Consider the following 27,530-nt stretch of genomic DNA (forward strand, 5'->3'; position numbering starts at 1 on the left):
CCACTGGAATGCAGTGGCTGCTGGCCAGGAGCCCAGCTCAGAAGGCACAGCAACTGCCAGCAGCAGCACAGAAGGAAGGATGGCATGGTATTGTATTGCTACCCTTACTTCTGCACTGCTGTCTTCAGAGCTGGGCCCTGTATCACCAGCTGCCATTCTCCAGCTACCCAGTTCTGAAAGCAACAGTGCAGAAGTAAGGGTGGCATGGTATTACCACCTTTACTTCTGCACCACTGCTTGTGGGGCACTGCCTTCTGAGCTGGGTGCTTAGCCAGCATTTGCTGCTTTCCAGATGCCCAGCTCTGAAGGAAGGCCAGAAGTAGGAGGGGAGGAGAGAAGGGGGAATGCTGCAAATCCCCTAAAATAACCTTGTGACCCTCCCCCTCTGACCTGCAACTCCCTTTTGGTTCAGGGTCTCCAGTTTGAGAAGTGCTGGTTTCCCCAATGAAATCTGCAAAGTATAGGGTAAAAGCACACAGATTTCACAGGGGGAGAATAGATTTCATGGTCCGGGACTCATTTTTCATGGCAACGAATTTGGTAGGAGCCTAATTATATAGCTATTAATGAACACAGAATACTCAGTATACTGTAGCTGGTGGCTGAGGTTGGAAACAGTTACAAATATTTCACACCATTTTTTGCCACAACCCCACTCTCACTTTAAGACTACAGTTACTTTGTAATTACTCTTTGCAGGACTGGTACATAAGACCAAATACCAAGACATTCAAATCCATAGAGCCATATAAACACTATGCACAGTACAGTCAGGTACTTAGAACAGTTGTTTTTACTTATAAATGGTAACTTTCTTCCATCAAAAAACTCACATACAATAAGTTCAAGACTGTGAATATTAAGTTCTCCAATATGCAGCTATGTGGACTGAGGTAGAAGCCTAGTCATTTAATTTTTGCACATGGTAGGGAGTGTTGTGCTAAAGTGGTCAGCATTAATTTAATCTTATTCCTTTTGGGAAGGGAAAGAACAGTGCCTTGCATTTCTCCTAGATGACATTAGAACTTATTAATCCTTCAGCCAAAATGATGATTGTAATGGGTCCTTGACAGTATGAAGGGAGAAACTGAAGTTCCTTGCTGGATGCATTAAAAACATGTGCGTAATAGAATGCAATGCCATAAGAATTCTTTACTTTTCTGTCCGTTCGAGAGACAATGTAACTTTTCTTTCAAATCTTAACTCTTTATCAACTCATGTATTCATAGTGTTTTCCCTCTCTCTTTCCTCTACTGAGTCAAAAGATTCCTAAGCAAGACAAGATTTTATTTCCGCCACAAGTATTACCTGGAGCTACTCTTGAGTGCCTGTGCTTCATCCAGCACCATATACTGCCACTTCACTCGCTGGAAATACTTCACATCCTGGACCACCAGCTGATAACTAGTAATCACCACATGGAAAGGAGCATCCTGAGTATACAACGTCTTCTATAACCACAAAATGAAAGACACGTATCTGAATCGAGTAAACACATTCAGAAGAAGAGTTTGTTCATTTAAATTGGGGGTCTCCCACTTCCAATCTATAATCCTCTATTACCATTATATTTTCCTCTCCCCAATTTGTTGTTTTAAAATGAGTTAGGTTATTAATGCGGCATCAGCAATAATGCCAGATGCTGAAGTCCTCTGTATTATATGCAGAATGCAGTAGTTTTGATTGACTTCTAGGATTCCCTACAATGTTGCACCTTATACAAATTAAGTTCAGAGTAACTGTGTAAGTAAAGCACTTTATTTATACATATAAAACAGAAGTAAAGCAGATGGGAATGAAAAACATAGAACTCTATGTTTATTCATTCTTTTGCCTTGTAGAACACATTCCTATTTTACTCTGTACAAGTAGTAGTGAGGATAAAAGGACAGGGACACTGATGTTACCTGACTCCAGAATTTCCTGATCACTTTTCTGTCATGGGGATTTCCCCAATATGGTAGCACCTAGAACAAGTCAAAATACAAAGTAGTTATTGTCAAATACTGATATCCCTGAACTAAGATGGTAAATGTCACGTACTCCATGGCAAAGCAAAATAAATCTCTGAGAGTGGCAAACACTTCCAACCCCACCACAGACACACATACCACCACCAAAACAATCAAAGGGAAATCACCAAAGAAGGTCTTTCCTAACTCAGAGGAAATATGAAATCGTTAAGGAATAGAATTTTCTAAACAAATGTCTCAAACAACTTATGTCTAGTGCAAAGAGATAAACTGCTAAGAGAATCCCTTAATAGCCCCCAAGCAACTATGGCCTTTTTCAGTCAGATTTTCCAAGAAAAAAAAATACTGATATTCTTTCAGTTCACTGTAGAAAGAAGTTTGCCCATGGCTGCTAGCCAATTTAGTAATTTACTCTTGGACATCCCTGAATGGTCAGTAAATCCCTTAGTATTTAATTCCCCCTCTCACAATTATTCTTGCACATCAAGGCTATGCTTCAATATGCTGCTATGGGCTAAAAGTAAAGTAATTCCTACTGGACTGCCTCAAGGAAGAAATACTGCCTCAAGGACCAAGCATAACAGCCACACAATTTTATTAATTCATTTATAACTCGGGATCCTGCTGAGCCATTTGCTATACATGAAGATCTGAGCTCTGCACAGTTAGCACCACAGCAACGCAATGTGAGTTGCTACTGCCATCTGTTGTGTGATATGGGAACTGCACAGAGGCACGGCTGAAAACACAAAACCACAAACACAACTCTTCCTAAACAGCTTCCTGGCCTCAGAGTGATATCCCTAGATTTTACAGCTATCACAGATGGTTGCCATTTAGCTAAATTAAATGATGAATGTTCTTTTTACCATTCTGAAAAAAATTGCAGGTGGTCAGATTACATAAAACCAGGTCTGCTTTTTATTTTAGAAATTACAGCATAACCTTGAAGGAACTCACCACTTACATTTCAGTGTAGGCATATTAACTATATAGTTATGTATGATCAGAAGAAGACCATGAACTCTTTGTAAATGGAAATATATCATGATAATTTTACTGTCTATATTTTACAACTTCTGAAAATTGTGAGGATTTTTGAAACTTTAAGATTCATTAAAAATTGTTCTGTTCTAGGGGTGAGGAAAATTGTATCACAATACCTCTTTTTCTATATACTTTACATATCAGTGAAATACATCAAAATTACTTGTCCATAACCTCATCTGAATTTCCTTTTCACCTGTTCGCTCTCTCTATAAATTCTTAATTCCCCTAGCATTTTCCCTCTTAATTTCAACCCAAATGTCCAATAACTTCAACCACCACCATCCTTTGCTAATTTAAAAATTGAGAAAAATTGACCAGGAAATGATGTAAAGAATAAAGATGAAATAATTCCATTCTTGTCAGATACGCAAATCTCCATTCTTTTATCATCTTAGCTGCCTTATATGCTACACTCTCTATTTTACAATATCTTCCTTCAAATAAGATGACCCCCACAGGATATGGCACTGATTAGGCCACATTTGCAGTGATTTGCTTAACAACCTACTCCAGAGTCCAGGGGTGGGCAATAATTTTTGAAGAGGGTCCACTTTACAAATTTTGGAAGTGGCTGCAGGCTGACCCGGAAGGGGTGGGGCCTCGGCAGAAGGGACGGAGATGAGAGCTATCCTACTAGGAGCTTTGCTTGGCCTGGGGTCCCTCCCCCCTTACTTCTTGCCAACGAAAGGGACCTAGAGCAGATGGGAGGGTGCTGGGGACTAGCCTCCTCCCAGAGTTGTCTGGGGTGGAGGCGTAGAATTCACATAACAGGGCTCCCAGCTCCTGGCCCCACTGCTAACTTCTTGACTGGCAGCCACCCGGCAGGCATAAGCCCTTTGAATAGAGGCAGTTAAAAGGGCTCGCACCTCCCAGGCAGCTCCCAGGCAATGGGTCGGTGGGACCGAGAGCTGCGAGTCCTTTCATTTGCTTCTGTTTAGAGGGCTTGTGCCTGCCGGGTGGCTGTCAGGCAATGCAGCCACCCAGCAGGCGTGAGCCCTTTAAATAGAAGCAGTTGAAAAGGCTCGCATCTCTGGCTCCCTAGCAACGCTGGGAGCTGTGAGCCCTTTTAACTGTTTCTATTTATAAGGCTCTCGTGTTCCCTGCGGCTGCCAGGCAACACATTGCCCAACAGGCGTGGGGAAGGCACGAGCCCTTTAAATAGAAGCAGTTAAAAGGGCTTGTAGCTTCGGTGCCACTAGCATGTTGCTAAGGAGCCAGAGACACACGAGCCCTTTCAACTGCTTCTATAAAAAGGGCTTGCCCCTTCCCTGGGGCTGTGAGGCAAGGCGTGGGGAAGATGCAAGCCCTTTAAATAGAAGTAGTTAATGCATCTCCAGCTCCCATGCAACGCGCTAGGGAGCGGGACCTGGAACTGCCTTGCAGGCTGGATCAAAGTCCTAGATAGGCTGGATCCAGCTCACTGAGAAGCTTTTGCCCACTCCTGATCTACTCAGTATAAGTCAACAACTTTCTAATACTGCTGCACACAGAACTGATATTTACATATTAATTCAAGTAATATTCCCAGATCCCTTCCTCTATAATATTAACACTAGGCATTCAGACTATTAATCAGAAAGTCATTTGTTCTCAAGTGCTTCGTTTTAAACCTAAACATCTTACATTTTATTCTTTCCTATATTTTCTTTTAATAAAGAACTATATTTATATTTATAATTTTCTAATCAGTCTCTTGATACTGGAGAATACTGATTACTGAAAAACATTTGATGACATCTCAGCTATTTGATCATAATCTTCTACTGCCTGCAGATGTAACACACAGCTGCCTGGTACTTTGTTTTATTCACATACTTCCAAGCACTCAGTGATACTCAAACTCAAGTCACAAGTGGCACTTTAATGTGTCTCATTCATCCTTTTGCAGTTCAGTACTAACACACTGGTTTAATCACCAAAGTTTATTAATCAGTCAGGATGCTTTTACTATGTTATTAACCAATTAAATTGTCAATTTCCACTAAGTGAACTTATTTACTCTGAGAAAATACACACACACACTCACACACTCTGTATTTCCGGTCATTCGCACCATGATGGCTCTTTTTGGTAATGCTGATCACTCATTTGGCTCCTGAACCACTGAGGTCTGCATATCACTGTTAGCATTCCTTCAGTAACCTCAGTTTCCTCCAATTTATCTTTTGAAGGACTCAAATATTCTCCAGGGATGTGCCGTGACTAGTTTATTTTGCAGTAATACCTTATTTCTCCTATTTTTCCATCCTCCAATATCTTTGAAGAATTTATTCTCTTAATGCATAGAGCTATTTATGTTTCATTACCCTCCTCACTTTTTGAACAGTTTACAACTCTATTCATTTTATTTGCCCCAATGATATTGAAGTTTTGCCTCCATCTACATTTTTAGAGCCCTCTTTCAGTTCACAATTAAACCATCTGTCACTCAGATACAGATTTTGAGCAATTCACAACAAAGCACTAATCCTACAGACAATGCAGAAGATTCAGATATCACTCTCTTGCCTGGCATTGCCGCATAATCATAACTGTGTCAATTCCATGGCTATGCCACAGCACAATCTAAATGCTTCACTGATAAGGTGCTTTTTAAGAAACATCTGTCCCAAGATGAAAAAAATGGAATTCAAGTGACACAAAATATAATAATATTTCAGAAGAGCAAGTCAGAGACAAGATCAAATAATCAGATCCCTTACATGCTCTTAAATGTCAAGCTAGTCAGATCATCCAGATGTGACAAAGAGCTGAAAGGGGTGAGTAAATTAATTTCTGATGCAGAAGGAATAGTTTCCTGAATATGCTTGTTACCTTAAATCTAGGAACAAATCTGGCAAACTCCTGATGCCAGTTGTTGAGCGTAGAGGCAGGTGAAATAATTAAAAAAGGTCCCCAGATGTTCTCTCTCTAGAATAGGAAAAAACAAATCAGAGGGAAACGAAAACAGCTTCATACAGCATTCTGATTAATTAAGGACAAGGACTGCACAAGAGAGGGAAGTATACAGGTCATAAAGCTTTCTAACAGCACAGCAGGGTGATGCACAGCTAGATTCAGCAGATTAAACAGTGTGGCCTCCTTTCAAATCCACAATGTTGCTCTGCAAACAGTCCTTGGATGTGTGAACACTAAACTCAAACTGTGACATCTCTCTCTTTCAGCAAATAGCTATTTGCTACTGCTACTTACTCAGCACTCAGTGCATCTGCCACATTGGCAAGCAAAAAATCTAAGATGGCACAGAAATCTGATATTCTTTACATAGCAGCATGTTCACGTTGGTGAACAACAAATTCTAGGCCTACTGACACAGAGTCCAATCATGATCTGGCCTATGAGAATAAAATCCAATGGGGGCTTCCAGAACCATGATTCCCACCACAATGGGGACAGCAGACTCACGGGGGAGTTAGTTTCCCTTCTCCACTGGTGGGCAGGAAGTGGATGAAGCTTTGGCTCCACATGTACTTCCAACATGCAGGCCACCAGTGCAAAACTGGAATGGAAGGTGAATTAACCTGTGCCAGGAAGAAGAATGGTGCATCTTACTTCCTTATGGTCAAAATGGAAAACTGCCTCTGTTACAATTCGGTTCTTACTCTCTTCTTAGGACTGTGCAGCTACTGCTCTCTATATAGTACAAACTGCAAGGGACAAGGCTTGTTTGGGTGCAATGTTAAGAGAGGGTCATGTAAACAGAGTCATGAAAGACAGATTTACTATGCTAAGAAGAAATTTTTGCTTAATAACTTCAAAAAACAGAACTCAATTTGCCCTGATATTTCCATGTTCATGCCTTTAAAAAAATAATCAATGGACAGATAAAATATATAATCTTTTTTCCCTGGCACTCTATTCTTCCCTTCAGCTTCAAAGGGAGTTGCTCCCTGAATGCCAATTACATGCAATTCAATATACATATTTTCTTTTTAAAGTTGCATTTTTAGAAAGATAAGTATGCTGAATGGGAATGCTGCATCAGGCATCCATCTTATGGCATTTAATTAATCAACTAGAACCCAGTTCAATCACATATTAAGTATGGGTTTTCCATCAGGTATACAGATCATAAAGAATCCACCTACCTCAGCCAGATGTGCTAGCAGAGCGATACTCTGCACTGTTTTACCCAGACCCATTTCATCTGCAAGAATTCCATTGATGCCCTGCAAAAAACCCACATGTGAATACCTCTACTTCACTTTTCCATAATACATGTAAGGCTATCAAAACACATACCACTAAACTGAGGGCAGACAGCCCTGTTTATAATGAATATGAAGCCTCCAACTTCTTCCCCTAGTCTGGTTCTATGAATTTGTAATCTCTTGCTTCCACCTCTTCATCCATTTCCCAGACTGATTTTTTTTCCTCAATATGCCTGCAATTTGCAATTTGTATTCAAATGCAAGGTTGTCTCCTGTTTACAGACTGACACAGGCATTAAAGAGTAACAATGTATATACATTCCCTTGTGTTCAGTCTAGTTTTGGTGAGAGTACATAAGTGTGCAAATGAAATATCTAGAGGCAAATACCACATGCAATTTTATCTTATTAATTCTTAATGAAGTCAGGGATACTTGTTTGGAGAAGCTAAACAATATTCTCTTCTCTTCTATGTATGTGTGTGTATGTATGGTTGAGGGATGAGACAAGGGAGTTACTTACTCACTTTGTTCAGTAGCTACTTTTCTTCGAGATGTGATTTTTCCCCACCGTGGGTGCTCCGCTGTTAGTTCCTGTGGGTGAGGGATCACCCAGAGCCGCAAATCAGAGAATTGCAAAGCAGTTTCCCCGCCGTCAGGCAGCACACGCACAGGAGGCGTCTCACACCGCTGCTTCCCAAGCGCCGACACGCAGCCAGGACCCTACCTTTCAGTTCCTCTTCTACATCCGAGTAAGTAAGATTCCAAGTAGAGGGGAGGAAGGGTGGGTCATGGAGCACCCACAGGGACACACATCTCAAAGAACAGTCATTACTGCACAAAGTGAGTAACTACCTTTTCTACTTTGAGTGATGTCCCTGTGGGTGCTCAACTGTTGGAGATTATAAAGCAGTATTCGACTTGGATGGAGGGAGTCAGAGTCATTGTTTGGCAGTGGTGAACAAGACTGCAGTGGTCACTGCTGAGTCAGATGCTAGTTCTGATAGTATTGCATAGTGTTTTGTGACAGTGTGATCTGAGGACCATGTTGCAGCTCTATAGATTTCTCTTCTCTTAGGGGGACATTTTTCAAGAAGGTTGTGGAGGCAACCATAGTTTGAATGGAATGTGCCCCTGGTGAATGCTGTAAGGTCCTGTTAGCCAAAGAATGGCATTTGAGTATGCACATCAATAAATACTATGAAATCCGCTGAGATGAAATATCTGTGTGACTCAAGTGCTCGACAATGGAAATAAAGTCGCAGATTTACAAAAGATAGAAATTTGTTCTATCTAAAAAGAAGGCCAATGCCCGTCAAATAGCAAGGGTGTGCATCATGGCATCTCTTGGTGAGGCTTTGGAAAGAAGGTAGGTTATATGATGGGATCATTGACAAGGAACACTGTACATATTTTCAGGAAGAATGCTGGATGAGGCCTCAACGTAACCCTGTCTTTTGCAAAAATAGTAGGGGGTGCTCTGCCATCATGACCCCAAAATTTCCAACTTTTCTCACTGAGATAATGGCCAATAGAAAGCAGACATTCATGTGTAGGAAGAGAAGCGCCACTGTGGCCAAGAGTTCGAATGGAGGCTTAGTCAAATGGTCCAAAACAAGGATCAAGTTCCATGCTGGGGGTGGAGGGTATATATTCTGTGGCATGGGTATATATTCTGAAGACCCGTAAGGAACCTTCTGTGACCCTTAAGGAACTGGGTAAACAAAAATGGAGATGCCTTCCACAAGGGTGTGGAAAGCCGTCATAGCCGAAAGGTGGACTCTTAGGGAAGAAAGTGAAAGTCCAGATGTCTTAAGTTCTATTATGTAGTTGAGGATAATGTTCAGTGGGGATGTTCAAGGGTCCATAATTGCTGTCTGACACCAGTGAGAGAAACGAGTCCATTTTTGCTGGTAAATTTTATGAGTGGAAGGTCTCCTACTGTGGAGAACATCTTTCGCCTGTTGAGAGCATCAGGCTTCTAGTTCCCCAAACCAGATAGGAGCCACGCATGGAGGTGAAGGGTGTTTGGCTGAGGATGTAGCATCATCCCCATGATTCTGGGAGAGAAGGTCGTGTCAACGTGGTAATAGGTATGGAGGTTGAGTTGACAACCTGTGCAGAAATGGAAACCATGTTTGGTGCGACCAAGATGGCTCATGGATATGACTGTGATAAGATCTTAGATGGCAGAGAATCATTGAGGTAAATAAGCATGGGCCGAGACGGAGTTGAGACAGGCACTGATGAACTCTATATGTCTTGAGTCGGCTCAAACTTCAACTTCTGTGTGTTTATTAGAAGACCAAGATGAGCAAGGAGGGCTTTGGTCTTGTTCACCATGAAGGTAGTCTCGTCTCTTGACCGCCCTTTTATCACAGGGTTGTCTAGGTATGGGAAGATGACTATGTATAGCTGTCATGGGTATGCAGTGGCTATGGTTAGGACCTTTGAAAACACAAAGGGAGCAGAGGAGAGGCCAAAAGGCAGAACCTCATATCGGTAGTGGTCTACTCCTAGTGTGAAACGAAGGTAATGGCGATGAGCTGGGCAAATGGTAATGTGAAAGTATATGTCCTGTAGGTCAAGGGCTGCAAACCAGTCCCCCTGATCCAATGCCGGAATAACTGGGGTTAGCGTGACCACCTTGCAGCGCTGCTTCCTCAGAAATTTGTTCAGTTTGCTGAGATCGAGGATTGGTCTCCAACCCCATTCTTTTTTCTGTCAGGAAATACTTGGAGTAGAACCCCCTTCTGTGGAATTCGTTGGGTATCCTCTCTATGGCTCCGAGCAGCAGGAGACAATTGACCTCCTGACTTAGCAGGCTCTTGTGAGAGGGGTCCCTGAAGAGGGATGGGGTAGGGTAGGAGGGTAGAAATAAAGGGGATAGTATACACTGTACGGATTATCTCCACTACCCTGCAGTCCGATGTTACGTACTCCCAGTGTGGCAGGAAGGGGAGCAAATGGTGGGTAAAAAGATGGCACCGCTGCATTGGCACGGGATTGTGGGGAAGGAGGTGCAGACCCTCAACCACACCCTCAAATCTGCTGTTTTGAAGCCTGAGTGGTAGCGGGGAAACCCTGGCTGGAACGCCTCCTCTGAAGGCGTGGTCTAGATAAGAGTATCCTTGTAAGGTCTTTGAGGGGGCCGATTATATTGGCTATGTCTGTAATGATTATATGGAGTATAGTGCTTGCGCTGGTAAGGTGGAGTATACATGCCCAATGTGCAAAATGTGGTTCTTGAGTCTTTGCTACTATGAAGGACCTCATCTGTCTTGGATGCAAATAATATTTGTTTCTCAAATGGGAAATCCTCCACCTTAGACCGAAGCTCGTGAGGAACCCCCAAAGCTTGTAACCAGGATGCCCTTTGCATCATGACTGCAGTATCAGCCACGTCTAGAGCTGTTTGTAGGGAGGTACGTGCAATAGTGTGGCCCCCAAGAACCATCGCTTTCAAGATAGGCTTCTTTGATTAAGGGAGATGTTCCATGAGCTTTCCGAATCATGATTTGCCAAGAGAGCAGTGTAATTTGCTATTCTAAGGTGCAGTGTGGAGGAAGAGTTAGGCTTGGTCCTGCTTTGGGCAGGGGGCTGGACTCGATGACCTCCTGAGGTCTCTTCCAGCCCTAGGATTCTATGATTCTAAGAGTAGAACTTTCTACCAAAAAAGATCTAACTTGTGGTCCTTTTCTTGATTAGCCATTTTATACTGGGGCAGTTTAGATCTGTGCTGAGTCAACTCTACAACAAAAGAGTTCGGTTGTAGGTGTCTGAATAGGAATTCAGTGTCTTTGGGGGAACAAAGTATTTTCTGTCTGCCCATTTACAGGTAGGTTGGATAGATGTGGGTGTTTGCCACAGCTCATTAAATGTCTCCATAATTTCTTCACTATGGGTAAGGCAATTTCCCCCTGCAGTGTGGGGTACAAATTCTTTAAGCAAACAGTGTTGCTTTTACTGCACTTCTTGAAGTGGAACCTGCTGACTTGTTGCTACTCTTTTGAATAACTCCTGGAATTGTTTAAGATCATCAGTTGGGCATGTGTCAGATGGTATTACCGCATCATCTGGCAGTGATGAAGAGTTATCTGTGGGAAAGGTATCCAGTGCATGAGGGTCTGGATCCCTATCATCGATCTCTCCCTCCTCCTCTGAATCTTTGGGTGGGAGAAGGGATCAGGATGGAGGCAAACATCTTTTTGCTGGTGTGGAGTGGGTTGATGAGCACTGCCTATATGGATTCCAATGAGCCCTAGGTGCCGCCTACTGTGGTGGGTAAGGTGGAGGGGAGGTAAGCCTATTGTACCAGGCGGGCTGATAAGGTCTTTCTCTGTAAAGTGAGAGCGTCAGTGAGAGACGCTGTGATGAGAATGCACTAATTTAGTCATCATCAGGCAAGGGACTATGATGAGAGAGTACCTGAGACCTAATCCCACGTAGGGAGCTGTGTGTTGGAGATACTGCAGGTGAAAGATCTGTAGAAGCAGGGTGTGACAGAGTGTTTGCCCTGGTTGTCAGGTAAGGAGTTAGATCTGCCAGATGCTGCCTGTGTTAACTGCGAGTCCATATTAAGCGCCGGTGCGGCTGGTGCTGAGGGCAGCGGCATTAAGGTGGCACTGGCCTGTTAGAGTGAGCTGCTTTTGCCTGTGACACTGTAGCTTTTTGTGGTGCCAAGCTCTTAAGCAGCGCTGGGAGAGCAGAGCATCCTCGTGCTTCTTTTGGTACCGAGGAGGCACGTACTGGCGTAGGTGCTGCAGTATTGCCTCTTCCCACTGATTTTGTGGTGGTGGCCCCAGATATTCCCTGTCTCTCTCCACTGCTAATTCTTGGGGAGGAGGAATGAGGGAGAGAGCAAGCTGAAGAAACTCCATTTTTCATGACTTTCCTAGGAGGTGGGGAGGCAGCCCTTTTTGTTAGAGAGCTGTCCTGGTTAGAGGAGGTGTCTTGTGCCTCAGCAGGCTGTATAGCCTTATCTAACAGTATCATTCTCAGGAGCTATCTTTTCTCGCTCTCGCTCTCGTTCTCGCTGCTGGACTTGAACAGTGCTCGAATTTTTGCAGGTTGTGGGCTTCCCCCCAAACAGTGTATACAGAGGGAATGGCCATCAGACACTGGCATGGGCTCTCGGCAGTCAGTACATTTCTTAAAACCTGAGGAGGCAGACATGTTAGTTAATATTATACTGTTTTCTGATTCGTCTCTGTTCTTTTCACCTGGTTCACCATGCTTGAGTGGCTAGTGCTGCATTCAAATCCCCTGAGGGGAAGAAAATTTTTTTTTTCTTGAGGTAAAGATAAGGAGAGAAACTATTTACACAAACTTCTAACGCTAACTCTATAAAAGGAACTGTCCAAACACTAAATAACTATCTGAGGTAAAGAGAGTGACAGAGCATGTTAAAGCTTGATCTGCAGCTGAGGGCGGGTGAAGAGGAACTGAAAGGAAGGGGCCAGGCCGCACATGTTAGGCACTCAGGAGGCAGTGGTGCGAGACACCTTCCGCACATGTGTGGCCCAATGTGGGGAAACTGCTTTGCAATGCTCCAATTTGCAGCTCTGGGCGACCCATCACCAACAGGAACTAAGAGCAGAGCACACACGGGGACATCACTCGAAAAAGATCTGAAGAGTTTCTACACTTCATAAAAGATCTTCTGATTAGGAATAGAGACCAGGAGCCAAATTTATTCATAGCATAAATAGCATTCACTGGCTACCATGGAATTATACAAGGACTGAATTTGTCCCTATAGGTGTAAATTGCTGCAAAGCACCAGCATACCTGCTCATATAGGTTGGCCAGCCAATTCATGCCTTTCAGCTGGTACCCTTTCAATTTACCATTGAAAATGGTAGGCTGTGGAATATCCTCTCCCGCCCGGATAGATGGGTTTGCTAGGCTGTAGCTCTCTCCAAAGCCAGTGCCAGACTTGTTAGCAGCCCGTAGAGCAGCTGCCCGACTCTCCTTTGCATCTTCATCAAAAGACCTGGTCTAAAAACGAGGGGAAAAGTTGGGTAGGATACAGGATGCAACCTAATAGAAGAAATTCTCTCTCACCCTTCATGTGCTACCACATATGGTCCCCTGCAAAGAAACAGATAACAAGCCTGTCCCTGTAGCTTGATTATACAATTTGTTTTCCTTAAATCCTTTACCCTCCAGTTTTTCAGCTAATCAGAAGTGAACAGGGTAGCGCTCAAATTAAAAGCAGCTCAGTATCCATAATAAATATGGCTAATTTAAAAGGAGATCACTATAGATAATTCTTGTTCTAGTGCCTCTTCAATTTACTCCACTTCCCCTTCTATCTTAAGCACCCATGAAATACACACCCGGGCCTGGTGAATCTGGTAAGCATCTTCTGCGTTCTTCAGAGCCTGGGCCTTGTAGTAGTTACTATCTGAAAAGAATATCAGCATGTTAAAACGTGTCAGTAAACTGCACTACAGTACCACCTCAAAGACATGGATACAATCTAATTATTTCCAGAAAGGCTTCTTCACATAATATTCCAAGCACAGAAACCCCAGGGTCTGTGCCATTCTCTGCATATAGTAACCAATCTCCTCCAATGGTTCCTATGGCCTACTGAAATTTTGTTTCTAGCCTTACCATAATCCTCCTGGGTAATGTTGACCACTACCCCTCCACCAATATCAATCTGCCTTTGGGTAGAGCTATCTTCCAGCTTGCGTAGAATCTCTTCCTGTATTCCATCATGTCCAATATCTCGTTTGCGACTCATGAAATGGGCATATAACTCAGTCTGAGTGATCAGGAAGTTAAGTTTTCGCTGCTGTCTCTTAGCCTGAGAAAAGAGAATTTAAAAATGGGGGGGGGGAGATGAAATGAGGTTTAATGTTTAAAGAAGAGTAAAAGACAAGGTAAGCAAGTTATATATATCAACCTTTTAGCTCTTTCACATATAAACAATCTAATCTTTGCAATGTTAAAACCAGACAGGAGTATCCAGGTGGCTGAAAAACTGCATGCTCAACTAAAAGTTTCATATATGTTTAAGTCACAGCAATTAACTCTATTGTAATTGTCTTACCACTCGCTCACTCAAAAGAGAGAATAACGATAGAGATAACAAACAAAATGCATCTTCAAGTAAAACAGCACCAGGGTAAGAAGTTAGGAATGAGGAGGAATAGTTCAATGTTCCACAAGATCTATTTTTTAGATCTAGCTATAATGGATTAATGCAAAAGATCTGAAAAGTGTCACAAAAATGCTTGGGAGATGGGATGAGATAAAGGCACAATTTGATCTGAGCACACGACTGGGAATCCTGAACTCCAGAGTTCTAATTCTAGCTCTGTCATTGACATCCTTTGTCATTTTGAGCAGGCTGATTTATTTCTATGCCCCATGTTTCTTTACCAGCAAGTAAGGATGAGGAGCACATAATCCTTCCAAATTCCTCTTAAAATAACCAATTCTGCTTGAATTAATCCCTGAACTGCTCCTAAGGAACTCCCTGAAAGGGCCACCTTATTGCTTTGTGACCTCTTTGCATGGTACCACAAACAAAGGGACCACAGGACAATCATCAGTTGGGTCCTCCATTACTCTTATATGTTCTGAAGATAAATTCTGTATGTTTTATTATGCTGTATACATAATTTGAGATAAAATAAGCCTAACACACCAGTGAATTGAAAAATAGCCTGATTTCTGAATGTAAGGAAGAACTAAAGTTGCTATCACTAAAAGATCGTCTCCTACAAACAGAAAGCACTGAGTACTACGTGCAATTCACACACACTACATCTCACTAATCATACCCTCTTAATCAACATTATTGTCTGCAACTCTAATTCTTGTAACCTGAAGGTTTGGGTATAGCTAATTTGTCAGCAGATTCTGGTAAATCCTTTTAAGTCAGAGTAAAAGAAAATATCTGGAAAATCACTGAAAAGAAAAACAATTGGTGAATTTGACACCTTCCGGTTTAAAGAGTATGACTATTGTATATGTTCATGTTTCTTCAGCTCCATGCTCTGGCTCATGCCAGACAGCAGTGTGTTTTGTTCCTACCTCTCTCATCTCCTCATCCAGCTTGCGCTGCTCCAAAGCTTCCTTCTCTGCTCGCTTGCGGTGTTCTTTTTCTACCTTCTCATATTTCTTCCAATAGAGAAGCATTTCCTTGGTGAGGCGACGTGCCCGGGGTAGAGTCTCCTTGCAATTCTTCTGGGCCTGGATAGCAGCTCGACGCACCTCCCTCATGCACTGATGGGCCAGCTGAGGTGAAGATAAAGGATTCAGGGACAGAGACAAAGATTCAAAATTACCACCAACAAAAGGCAACATTTAGATGTTACATGGCTGCAAATTCATACAACCAAGGCTGACCCTCCAAAAACTTTTGATGTTATATTTATAGAAAGCTTTTGTTTCAGGATCTGAAAGAAAAAAAGAATTCATATATGATTTCACAGACATATTATCCATAAAGCCCTACCAAATTCATAGCCACGAAAAATGAATTACAAACCATGAAATATGATCTCCCACCATGAAATCTAATCTTTTATGTGTTTTTACACTACACTACACAGATAATATGGGGGAAACTAGCGTTTGTCAAATTGCAAGTCCTTATACAAAAAGGAGTTGAGGTTGTGGGGTCATAAGCTACGTTCCCTCAAGGGTCTGTGCCTGTGCAGTGAACACAAAGAACTTTAATCCTGCCCACCTCCTCAGCACAGCCATGCACTCACCTTCCTTGCACGTGGAAGATAAGTTGCTGTTGGTAGAAGTGGACTTGGTGGGAGAGTGGGAGGAGAATGGATCTGGGCCCTAACATGTTTTAACATGTTTTACAATTACCAACACAGTGAGGCCGCACCAATGGTAGCAAAAGTGTTTTAGTGTACAGTTGCCATTGGGATTTTTTATGTTTAAAAGCTGTCCATGCCTATGCTTGCTTTAAATATGCATTATAATACTGTCTTCAGTTACATGATCACATTCTATTTCTAAATTATACAGTATAATATCATACAATTATTTCTACAACCTTCGAAAAAGGTATATATAGAGTATTTTGTCATTCTATTATGCAAATTTTGTCATCATCATGGTCCAGTAAATCTTTGCTGGCTTAGACATTGTGTTAAGTTCCTTTCTTCTCTAATGTATTTATTTTAATAACATGCAGGATACATTTTCTTTTCAACCAGCAGCAAAGCCTTCTTCAGGTTCAAATCAAGGAGTGAGGTAGTCAACTATAAAGCCAATTTAACTATATGTGTAGATGGACCTACATGCAGCAGATATTTTACACAATAATTCTATATAGTACACTAAGTATAGATTATGTTCTATAAATAATGCTTACTGTGTATTTTTCATATAGAATCTATCATGGAGTATTTATCCAGTAATAGAAAATGATACGCATGTAGCTTCTTAATACTGTGTATCTAAGGCCACCTTTATATTTATACTCCAGAGGTCAATCTTCTGGTATTCGATGTAGTGGGTCTAGTAAGGACCCACTATATCGAACACTGAGGGTACCCCCTGTTCGTGCTGGTACTTCTACTCCTTGCAAGGAGTAATGTAAGTCAATGGGAGTGTTTCTCTCGTCAACCACCCTCAGTGGCGATGGCGCCAAAGTTTGAATCAAGGTATGTCGACTCCAACTATGCAATTAACGTAGCTAGAGTTGCGTATCTTATTTTGAAGTTATCCCCTAGCATAGACCTGGCCTAAGGTTAGAGAAAAAGTATATGTTGTTATACTGCATTATTTGAGAATGTATTTGTGAACACAGAATTAAAGGCTATATTTTAATGCTTAGGCACAAGAGGCAGAGTTAAGGACTCTTGTGCAACCTTACCTTTGGCATTTCCTGATGTTTATGAGCTTACTCCTGAAGTATTAATTTCTAGCAATTGATACGGGGATATGACTGTTTTGAAGAAAACAGATCATAGCTTCTCTCTCCAGAGCTGTGCAGCTCTGCAGGTTTGCAAAAGGTAGACAACAGCTGCTGTAAATACTTTATTCTCTAACTATTCATCCACATGGTACCAGAACACATGGTACACTCCCATGTACTTTAGAAAACATGCTGGAGAGATCCTGCCTGTTTTAAAGCTCCTAAAATACATAAGAGATGCCACCTCTCCTGCATATCTTATAAATGAATGCAGAAAACCCTCCCTCAACTTATTCACACTTTATGAAATCAATGGGAGTCCTTCACTCATCTGTAGTTGTCCCTACTGATTCACAACAATATATTTCACTTCACTTCTCTCTGCTAAGTTAGCTACACACTCACACACAGCAGATACAAAAAATTACTGCACACACTAAGAAAGCCATTATCAAATGTTCTTCAAAAATTATTTTCTATAGAACAAACAATGGCACTATCTGCTGATCCAAAGATTTAAGAATATTTATTAATAATTTGTCTTAGAATCACGCAGAAATTTGCTGAATTGTTAGGCTTTGATCCTGCACACATTTATACACATGCTTAACTTTGAGTTGCCACATCAATTTCAATGGGATTACTCTCAATAATGAAGCACTGTACAGGATCAGTACTTAGTAAAAAAGTCAATGAAGTGATGTGTAATGGAGTCAGTTTATTGTATCAAAGAACAGAAAACTAAAATTCTCCAAGTAACTGTTACCAGCTAAAATGAAACCGATCAAAATCTTCAAGAATCCCTGTTTGCTTTTTTTAAAGAGCATCTATTGCTTATGAAACATGCCACACAGACAGACCTGGAGTGTAAAGATCTCTAAGGGCATATCTTCACTACTCTCTGGATCGATGAGCAGCGATTGATCTAGCAAAAGTCAATTTATCATGTCTAGTACAGATGCGATAAATTGACCACCAAGCATTCTCCTGTCGACTCCGGTACTTCCCAGAACCAGAAGCGTGGGTGGAGTCGACAGGAAAGCGTCAGCTGTTGACTATCACAGAGAAGATAACTCAGTAAGTGATCAAAGTATATCAGCTTCAGCTACGTTATTCACACAGCTGAAGTTGTATAACTTAGATTGACGACATGCAGAAGTGTAGGTTAGGTCTAAAAGATGGATGTAGAATTGACATGTACATGCTGCTCTACCAAAGCGATCTAGTTCCCATCTGAACCATGTTTATTCTCCATGCCTAGTCAATCTTTGGCCTCTTTGCAGAGAAGGCCAAAAAGAATGTTGGTAATTGTTGATGTGAACACTTGCTCACCGGGGCCTGACCAAAACCCCATCAAAATCAATGGGAGCATTTCAATTTACTTCAGTGACTCTTTACCCAAAGAGCTGGACTGAAATCACCAATTGCAAATAGTCATATTCCTACTTGCAAATGGATAAGTAGAGGGAAAATGGAGAGAGAGGGAAAAGCTCTGTAATGAAAACAATACATTATGTGCTATCACAACTGCTATATTAGCAAACAAAGCTTGACCACCCTTACCTTTTTACTGTTGGTTAGAAAAAGATTACGTGCGGATGCCTTTTGCTTGTATGCCTAAAACAAGACAATTTCATATATGCATCATTTAAGAGATTATGGATTGATAATATTTTATATAGTAAGTATCCATTTCTTAAAAACTACACACACTCAAATCACTATATAACTGCATTATAATACATTCTTCATTTACCTAATTATAAGCATTATGGTGATTTTTGCATGCTTCTGAAGCATTAGAATGGCTTTCAACCTGGCTATGAGGCCTTATGCACGTATTGCAGTTACACTAATTACATAAAACAAACTTACAAAACAATGCAATTTTGCTGTCCAACTAACCCTCTTTTCACCAGACTCCCTGCTTACAATTTCATATGCAGGTTTAGGCTTCCTGGGACTAGGTCCTTTGCCAATGTGAATGGTTCAGGTGGGTACTTCAAACTGTCCCTGAGGCATGTGAGATAAATCTCATTAGTGGGGAGAGAAGAGAGAATGGTATCCCTTTTGATACATGCTTTGGGTCCCACCACCATGTGAGTCCTTGCACAACTGGGGCAGGACTGTGACTCTGGTTCGTATGATACTGGATGGCAAGCACACTGAACTCTGCTACAGCTGTAACATCTACTAACATCACATGCCATTATGTGGCCTACCATCCAAACATGCACGCACCACCACTGTTGTCTCTGGTTTGGCCATTTATCATTTACTGGAGAGACCACAATCTGTCCTCTGGAAGATAAGCTCTTCCTGACAGAGTTGATCAAAGCCCCTATGAAATCTATCATCTTGTGGTACAAGAAAACATTTCTTAAAGTTCAGAAGGTATCCTAACTGGAAACAAAAATGGCATTCTCTAGGCTACTGCAGTCTCATTCTGAGACATGCCTCTGATTAGCCAGTCGTCCCGGTATAAGAAAGATCCTCTTTCTCCTTAAATGTGCTATCATCTCTGCCAGGCATTTTGTGAACATTCTTGATGCAGGAGAGTCCAAAGGGCAGCACTCTGTACTAGTAATGGTTGGGTTTTCCTGTGAATAGTAGGTACTTCCCGTCGGCCATATGAACAGCTATATAGTCTTATGCAAACTGAGAGCCACGAATCAGTCCTGAGCTTGGAGAGATGGAACTATGAAGGCAAAAAACTTACTATCCTGAATCCAAGATAGCATATATATGAGTCTTATCAAATCCAGGATAATCTGAAGCCCTTTCCCCCTTTGGAATACAACAATACCAGGAAAAGAACCCTCTTCCCCAGAACAGTGGAGGGCACTTCCTCTATAGCTCCTAGATGAAGAAAGAAGACCACTTCCACTTGTAACAGGAGCCCCCAAAAAGGAAGGGAAAGAGACAAAGAATGCAAGTGGAGGGGTAGACATGGCTGATGATCTCTAGTATATCTGTCTGATTTTATGGAAGACCATGCTTGCTGGAATGAAGTTAGATGGCTTCTGAAGATCACGATCTGGGGACTGGATCTGATGGGTTCTCAAAAGTCTTGTCAAATTTCTCAATGTAAGGTATGAGAGGGGTGCCTTGCCAAGGAAAGGCAGGATGATGATCTCTGCAGGACTAGACTTTTTCTGGCAGAATATTTAGGTTGGCTGATAGGTAAGATGATTTGCCTCAACTGGAGTTGAGAATAGTACAGTTTGTAGTCTGATATTAAGGTGTAAATCCCTAGGGAGAACAAGATAGCTTTAAAGTTTTTCACTCATTAAATAACTTCACGAGGCAGATCCTCAGTCATGGGTTGTACTTCCCTACTGATCCCTGCCACATGAAGCTATGGTACTCTGAGCATTGTCACCACTGTGGCCATAGATCCGCCCATGGTGTCAGAGCATCCACCACACTGTAGAGAAAGATCTTGGCCATCAACTGTCCTCAAGTATTCTTGTGAGCTCTTCCCTATTGTCAGACAGGATCTCAGATTGGAAAGGCATTACTCTATTCCAGATCAAAGAGTCACATTTGATCAGGAGAGATTGGCAATTTGCCACTTGCATATAGGAATGAAAAATCCCAGTTAACCAGTTAAATGTTACATTTAACCAGGATCCCGCACGTGTTGGGGAGGTGGTGGCTGGGTAAGAATGATGCTTACTGGTGAACTGGCCACATCCCTACTTGTAGTAAGCCTTTTTGGGACCCTGCCTCTGGGGATACTCTTATTTAATTTTGCTTTTTCCTTTATCACCAAGACTTGTTATAGAGGCAGGGAAGTATGTGCAAATACAAAAACCCTTTTTGAAGGACCTGCTAATGCTTCTCTCTTCTCTTTATAACAACTGTTATCTCCCAAACGAGAGGCACCAATTGGACCTGTCTCAGAACAGAATCAGTCTGTCACAGGAAGGACAGGCTTGAAGCCCCACCCCCGATTTCAAAACTACCATGTTGAGGGGCTCTATAATGAGGGAAGTGCTTACACAGAGAGGATCTCATCGTCCCATCAGTACTCAGTACAGATGAGTCAGTATTGTGCACAGCAGTTGTAAGCCAGCTGTATCCGAAGAATTCTGAAGGCTCTGAAGAGGTTTTTTCAAGGCTTACTCTGAGTTAAGAACTAGCAGGTTGGACGGTCCCCAGATTCTGACTTTCTATTATGGGCAGCCAGAGGGAACTGTGGAAAGGTCATAGTGGCCCCATCCTTTATATGGATCACAAGGAGACACAGGGCTCATGAATGGCCTCCACTAACATAGCTATTCAAAAGTCTCCAATCTTTCAGAGAAGCACTTCACAGTACACACTTGAAGAAGCGGACCCTCTGAACATTATGGCTAAAATCGTCCCTCTTTATCCCAGTATCATCTGAACTGCAGTTGCTACAAAGTTAAGATCAATTAGTGTATTATTATAACATACTAAAAAAGTATGGGAAAACAAAAGAGACTCCCTGAATTTTTTGTTACACAATAAAAGTCTTCTTTTGACCTGTCTAGTTAGTTTTGTTAAATTGAGCAAGCACACTTCAATACAAATTGCACAATGTTCTCTAAAAGACCCTTCAACCAGTGTTATATTGAATACTACTTCACATATTTTTTCTTCGTTGTAAAATTAGTATGAGTGCTCTTTGTATAATAACTTTCCTTTAAATGTTGTGCAGCACTAAGCCAATTCAGAGAGAAGCCTTGCTTCACACGTTCTTCATTTTCTGAACAACCCACCTATCTATCCCTCCCCTCATCTCCAACACTCTTGACATTCTTTCCATTCTCTACTTTTCCCACAGCCAGCCTTTTCCTTGTTTCTGTAGAATTCACCTCTTCCTGTCTGCAGTAACTGTATACCTACTTACAATCTATTGAACACTTGATTTTAAAAAAATCAGAGACATTGAGAAAGCACCTCAACACAGCACTTACAAACACAGCAACAAATGCATTATGGAATATTACTGTGATCAGGGCCGGATTAAGCAGGGGACTAGCCGGGCAGCTGCCTGGGGCGCCAACCTATTGGGGGGGGGGGGGCGCCTGATGGCAGCTATAAGGTGCGCAGTTTGCGCCGGGGCCGCGCATGCACCGTGCGCCCAGGGGCGAAACTGCGCATGCGACGCACGCCCGCTGCCCGGGGCACAGGAATGGCTCGAGCCGGCCCTGACTGTGATATCTGGGGATCCACAGAAAACTGCATTTGTTTTCCTGTGCATTCTAAAATCCTGAAGTGTCAAACCTTCTCTGCCTTGGCATTCCCCATTCAATGCTATTGGCCAAGCTCACCTTTGGTAACTCCTTTTTGACAATGCTAAGCCATACTTTCCGTCGGCGGGCATTCAGTTGTTCGATGGTCAAATGCTTCTTTTTGGACCCTAGTGGAGGTGCATCATGAGAAAACTTAGCAAAAACTTTGGTCTGGTGATGGTGATGTCTTGGTGACTCCTCTGAGGAGAGTTCTTCATCCCTCCTTCTCTTTTTTTTCACCTTTTTTAATTTGGCTACATAAGAACAATGGTCACAAGATCAGTTTATTTTCCTGTCATTTGTAATCCTCCACATCAACTCATACACCCTCCCTTGCCCTGCTTTCCTAGTGACTTTATATCCAACAATAAGTAGGACCAGCAAAAAGGGGACTGGGTTCAAGAGTAGCTCTATGTTCATCCCATTCTGGGCCCACCAAGTCATAACACTAGCTACCTCATCATCATTTAAGTCATTAAATAGGAAAATTCTCATATTGCTAGATGATGAGAGCTAGATACTCCTCTGCCAAGGTAAACATGTCTGTTGAGGTAAAATACTTGGAAGCTGGTATGTTTTTCTGCCCTTGAATGTAGCTTTAGTCACAGACATTTAAAAAGAACAAGATCAGCAGCATTCAGTATGATAAGTTTCAACCAAGCTGCTGGTCATTTGAAGGAGATGTCTAGTTATATTTAGTACAGATACCATGTGTTCAGAGGAAACAGACACACACTAGAATGGATAATAAACAAGTAAGCTGCTGAGATTCTGCAAAGTCAAATACACTATACATTTCTGAGAGAAACACATTTAGTTAAACATGTGCAAGAGGACAGGGAAGGAAGGAAGGCCAAAATAAGCTCCCTGAACATAGATCAGACTTTCAATAGTTGCATTAGGCAGAATCCACTTTGCATGGATAGTTGACAATCTACTCTTCCTGTTTCCTTCCAGATTTCCAGCTGCTGACAGCTCAGTCAAGAAAGGAAACTGCATTTCCTGAAAAACAATCCTCTGAGAAACTCTACATCTACTTTATTTCACCTCACAAGGCAATTTCCTAACACATCCCACCACTTTCCAGACTGTGGTCTCAATCCCCGTAATTCCTTGTTTAGAAGGTTAATACTTACAGGAAGAATTAGCCAGATACTTGGCAACTCCTTGTTCTTTTCAAGCATTTGCCATAAAACTGAGAAAAAGAACTACAGTATGGAATAATATATGCTGATTCCAAAATACCACTGAGTAATGAAATAGAGCATAGGGTGATTAACTCTAGAGTGATAAGACAGGCATAGTCTAGTAGTCAGAGACCAAAACTAGCAGGCAGGAGCTGCAAATTTCTAATCCCAGTTTTCATATCAACTCTCTCAGGAGTGTGGGGAGGGAAAGGGAGCAGATAAGACACCGCCCTTGTCTTAGGTTCTTTCTATAAAATATTTCCTAGCTATCTACCATCAATGGTACTGAAGATTAATATTCATTATTAAGTGGAAACACAGCATGACAAGTCCAGTCACACAAACTCGAGTTAGTAACACGGGTTACTCACCTTTTAATTTTTTTTCCTCTTTGAACTTCTTTTTCTTGGGCCCTAGGAGATGGCGCTGTTGCTCATAGTAGGGATCATGTGTGGAGAGTAGCCCTGCACTGTAGTACTGGTATTGCTGCAACTGAAGCAAAAGTAAACAGTTCAGCAACACAACTCTTAACAAATATAGGTAGGTAAACAAATTCAAATCTTGTCCATAAAGAAAAGTTTGGAACATATGTACTCCTCCATCTCTTCTGAACTGATCTGGATTAAGATTAGGTGCCCAAGTGAAGACATCTCACTAATAAATATGAAAAAACTGTCTGTAGAGCCACAATAGAGCCTGCAGATCTCAGTGTGCAATGCTTGAGCTAAGTTCAAATAGCCATCTTCTTGGCTCTACAACACTGTGTTGTTAAAACCTATATAGTTACTATAATTCCCATTTTATAACTGAAATCTCTACTTTACGCAAAGCGCACACAGCCATCAGGGTCCCACCAAACGATTAATAGGGTGCTCAAAAAACTGCACTGAATGAAAGCATGAAAACATGTCTAGGGCCCCACCTCCTGCAGTCACATGATGAAATCAGAATCTTGGTTTTCATTTTTAAAAAAAATTAGTTTCTAACCTTCATGGTTTCAAAGTAAAGAGTGAAAATATGGCTAGTCTAGCCAATGCAGTGATGTCTGTCAAGTCTGCAGGCAGGCTTCTGTGAGAGAGAAAGCCATGTACAGCCCCATTCCCATCACCAAAGCAGATTAGGAACCAGCTTGCTGGAGAGGATGGGGGGGAGGGACAACAACTGCCACTGCTGTATCTTGAGAAGGGTGTGGGTCATCAAGGGAAGATGATGTCTTTCAGGCTATCCTGAGTGTGATAGAGAAAAGAGAGGGCCTGTGAGGTATATCCCTTACCCCCAGACACCAATGAAGGGGAAAGGATGCTCCTGGTTGCTCTGGTGCACTCTAGGTAGAAAGGGAATCATGGCCACCACAGCATCTCTCAGCAGCTAGGGAAAGGGTAGGCCCTGTCTTTGTAGCTTCTAGCTGCTCAGAATTAGTGAGAGTCATTACAATTGATCCTACTACTCAGTGTGAGAAACCAGACACTACTGTTTCTCCCTTGGATGAAGGAAGAACCTGAGGTCAAACCATCCTGAATCTCTAGAGAAAAGAAAGGAGGGAACTGAAAGGCTGCTCTCATACATCTGAGTGGCAGCCAGGGCAGGTATTCCTACAAATGGGTGCCTCCAACTCCTATGGACACCAACCCAGTAGAGGACTACTGTGTGGTGGTGATTTCATTGGTGCCACTCCATCATACCTCTCCTGGGGTAGCAATAGCCCAAGCCTCACACACAGAGTCCTTTGTGCATTACAAAGCATTTTGTGTGAAGTTATTCCTACCTAATCCCTCCATGTCCTTAGTTGCTGTGTGGCCCTGTTTCACATAGCAATTTGAGAAAAAACATTTTTTAAAAAATAGGAAAACACAACTGCAGTGCCGTAAATGCTGCCAGAGGAACCACAGGGCAGAAAGTTTTATTTAAATTTTAATTGAAGTGGATAGCATTCCTTTAAGCATGAAGAGGGTACAGCATCTGGTTTTGAATTGTTTAATCCAGCCCTTACATCACTTCCATGACTCTACAGACAACAACAAAAGTAGTATGTCCATTGATCAGGCTAGGAAAAGAATGCTTAAAGCAACTAGTTTGGAAAAAAGAAGATTAAGGGGGGACATGATAGCGGTTTTCAAATATCTAAAAGGGTGTCACAAGGAGAAAGGAGAAAATTTGTTCCTCTTGGTTTCTGAGGACAGGACAAGGAGTAATGGGATTAAAGTGCAGCAGGGGAGGTTTAGATTTGACATTAGGAAAAAATTCCTAACTGTCAGGGTGGTCAAATATTGGAATAAATTGCCAAGGGAGGTGGTGGAATCTCCCTCTCTGGAGATATTTAAGAACAGGTTAGATAGACATCTGTCAGGGATGGTGTAGGTGGAGCTTGGTCCTGCCTTGAGGGCAGGGGGCTGGACTCGATGACCTCTTGAGGTCCCTTCCAATCCTATTATTCTATGATTCTATGAATTACTCCAAGTCTGACTAAGATGCAGGTTGTCAAATGAACAACAACAAAAAGTTGTCCAAACATTTTCAGTAGTTAAATCAACACTTCTGAAGTACTATTCATCATAATAACTAAGTAATGTACGCCAATTTCAGATAACAGGGAAATCTCTGTGCTGCTCTCTAGTTCACTTGACTTTTTAGTTTTGATTGGTCCTGCCTTGGGTAGGGGGCTGGACTTGATGACCTCCTGAGGTGTCTTCCAGCTCTATGATTCTAACATACTGCCAGATTAATCTTCTGCTCTGGTTAGGTGGGAAGCTTTTGGAGAAGCAATGAGACTTCTGGCACAATTTGTAATTAAACTCTTTTGTATGCATGTTCTCTCTTCTTCCTTGGGGACAAGCTACTAAGCTGCACTTCAGTACTGTGGATGTTTCAGCTGAATGGTACAACCAGCTACAAACTCAAAATATCAACTAGTGTAATCAGCCTGGATTTCTTTTTAAAAAGGCCAAACAACAGTTGCGTTCAGGAACATGAATGCATGCAGAATTAGACTGGGGCCTCATCCCAAAAAGCAGTATGTGATTCATTAAAATAATGGCTTGCCTCCTTAACAGGCTAGAGGCCTGAGGTCAGCCAACTAGTTACTAAGTAGGAATCACCTGTTTTCCCTATAAAAGGCAACAGGACATTGAAGGACAGATGCTCAGGGAGGAGGAACTGTTCCCTGCTAAAGGCCACAGAAGAAGAACTCTATGTAAATAAAATCAGACTTAGCTCTGCTGCTGTCATTGGAGGGTTGCTGTCATTAGACTTATGAAAGTCTGAGCAGACTATATTTAAGAACGTTTTTGAAGGGTAAAAACTGAACCAAGAGGCTGTGTGCCAGTCTATCGTAAGGGCACAAGGAAGCACTGGAAGGGGGCCACTCACTGACAAGATTGCACTGAATGAAAATGGATAGAGAAAACTTGACAGAAGCAATAAAAAAGGGTGGGAAAATTATCTATTTCTCCCCACATGTGCTGGAACTGACAAGAGAATTGAAGTGAGAGCATCAATTTTCATTTCAGATTCTGACCCAGCACTACGGTTTGTCAGCATGTAATGGATAATACAGGGGGCATTCACACCCCCCCGCACTTTCTATTGCAATTCAACTAGAAAGCAAAACAGTTTGGGCAACATTCCTTTAACATAAGAAGAGATGGAATGTTGGAATCAGAAAGGTCCATTAACAATTGGAGCGATCTAAAAGTACTGTGACAGTGGCAGGATCCCATCTTCTCCCAGAAAGGGAAAGACAGAGAGATAGTCAGTGAAGGAAAGTTAGAGGGATCTGTAAGTGTGTGTGGAGTATAGCATCTAGGACAGGGGTCTCAAACTCCCAGCCCACAGACCACTGCCAGCAATCCAGCCTAAGATGCCAAGAAGGCAGGATGGGGGGGAGGGGAGCCTCTCCATTACCTGCTCCCATGCTTTGCCCCTTCCTGCCATCACTCTGCCCTTTCCCACCTATGGCACCCTGTCCCCAAAGATGTGGCTTCGGGGATCATTTGGGGGGGGGGGGGC

The 27,530-nt window shown here is 42.1% G+C and overlaps 1 protein-coding gene across 2 annotated transcripts in view; it reads right to left on the reverse strand.

The window, feature by feature from the left end:
* Positions 1–27,530, reverse strand: part of INO80 (INO80 complex ATPase subunit) — a 148,684-nt gene that overhangs the window by 85,838 nt on the left and 35,316 nt on the right. Inside the window, exons 1-12 of one of the 2 annotated variants that reach the window (XM_075927123.2) lie at positions 24,513–24,680; positions 23,897–24,017; positions 22,378–22,592; positions 18,638–18,691; positions 15,226–15,429; positions 13,795–13,990; positions 13,515–13,582; positions 12,964–13,173; positions 7,112–7,192; positions 5,838–5,933; positions 1,908–1,967; positions 1,309–1,451 (exon numbers count right to left, since the gene is read on the reverse strand). In XM_075927123.2, the coding sequence (XP_075783238.1) occupies positions 1,309–1,451; positions 1,908–1,967; positions 5,838–5,933; positions 7,112–7,192; positions 12,964–13,173; positions 13,515–13,582; positions 13,795–13,990; positions 15,226–15,429; positions 18,638–18,691; positions 22,378–22,592; positions 23,897–24,017; positions 24,513–24,518 (1,454 nt within the window). In that variant the 5' untranslated portion in view covers positions 24,519–24,680. Of the gene's footprint in view, positions 1–1,308; positions 1,452–1,907; positions 1,968–5,837; positions 5,934–7,111; positions 7,193–12,963; positions 13,174–13,514; positions 13,583–13,794; positions 13,991–15,225; positions 15,430–18,637; positions 18,692–22,377; positions 22,593–23,896; positions 24,018–24,512; positions 24,681–27,530 lie in introns of those variants that run through there. The other variant, XM_075927122.2, reaches the window with a different exon arrangement.

Source organism: Pelodiscus sinensis, chromosome 5, assembly GCF_052426305.1.
Source record: "Pelodiscus sinensis isolate ZL-2025 chromosome 5, ASM5242630v1, whole genome shotgun sequence".
Classification (NCBI taxonomy): Eukaryota; Metazoa; Chordata; order Testudines; family Trionychidae; genus Pelodiscus; species Pelodiscus sinensis.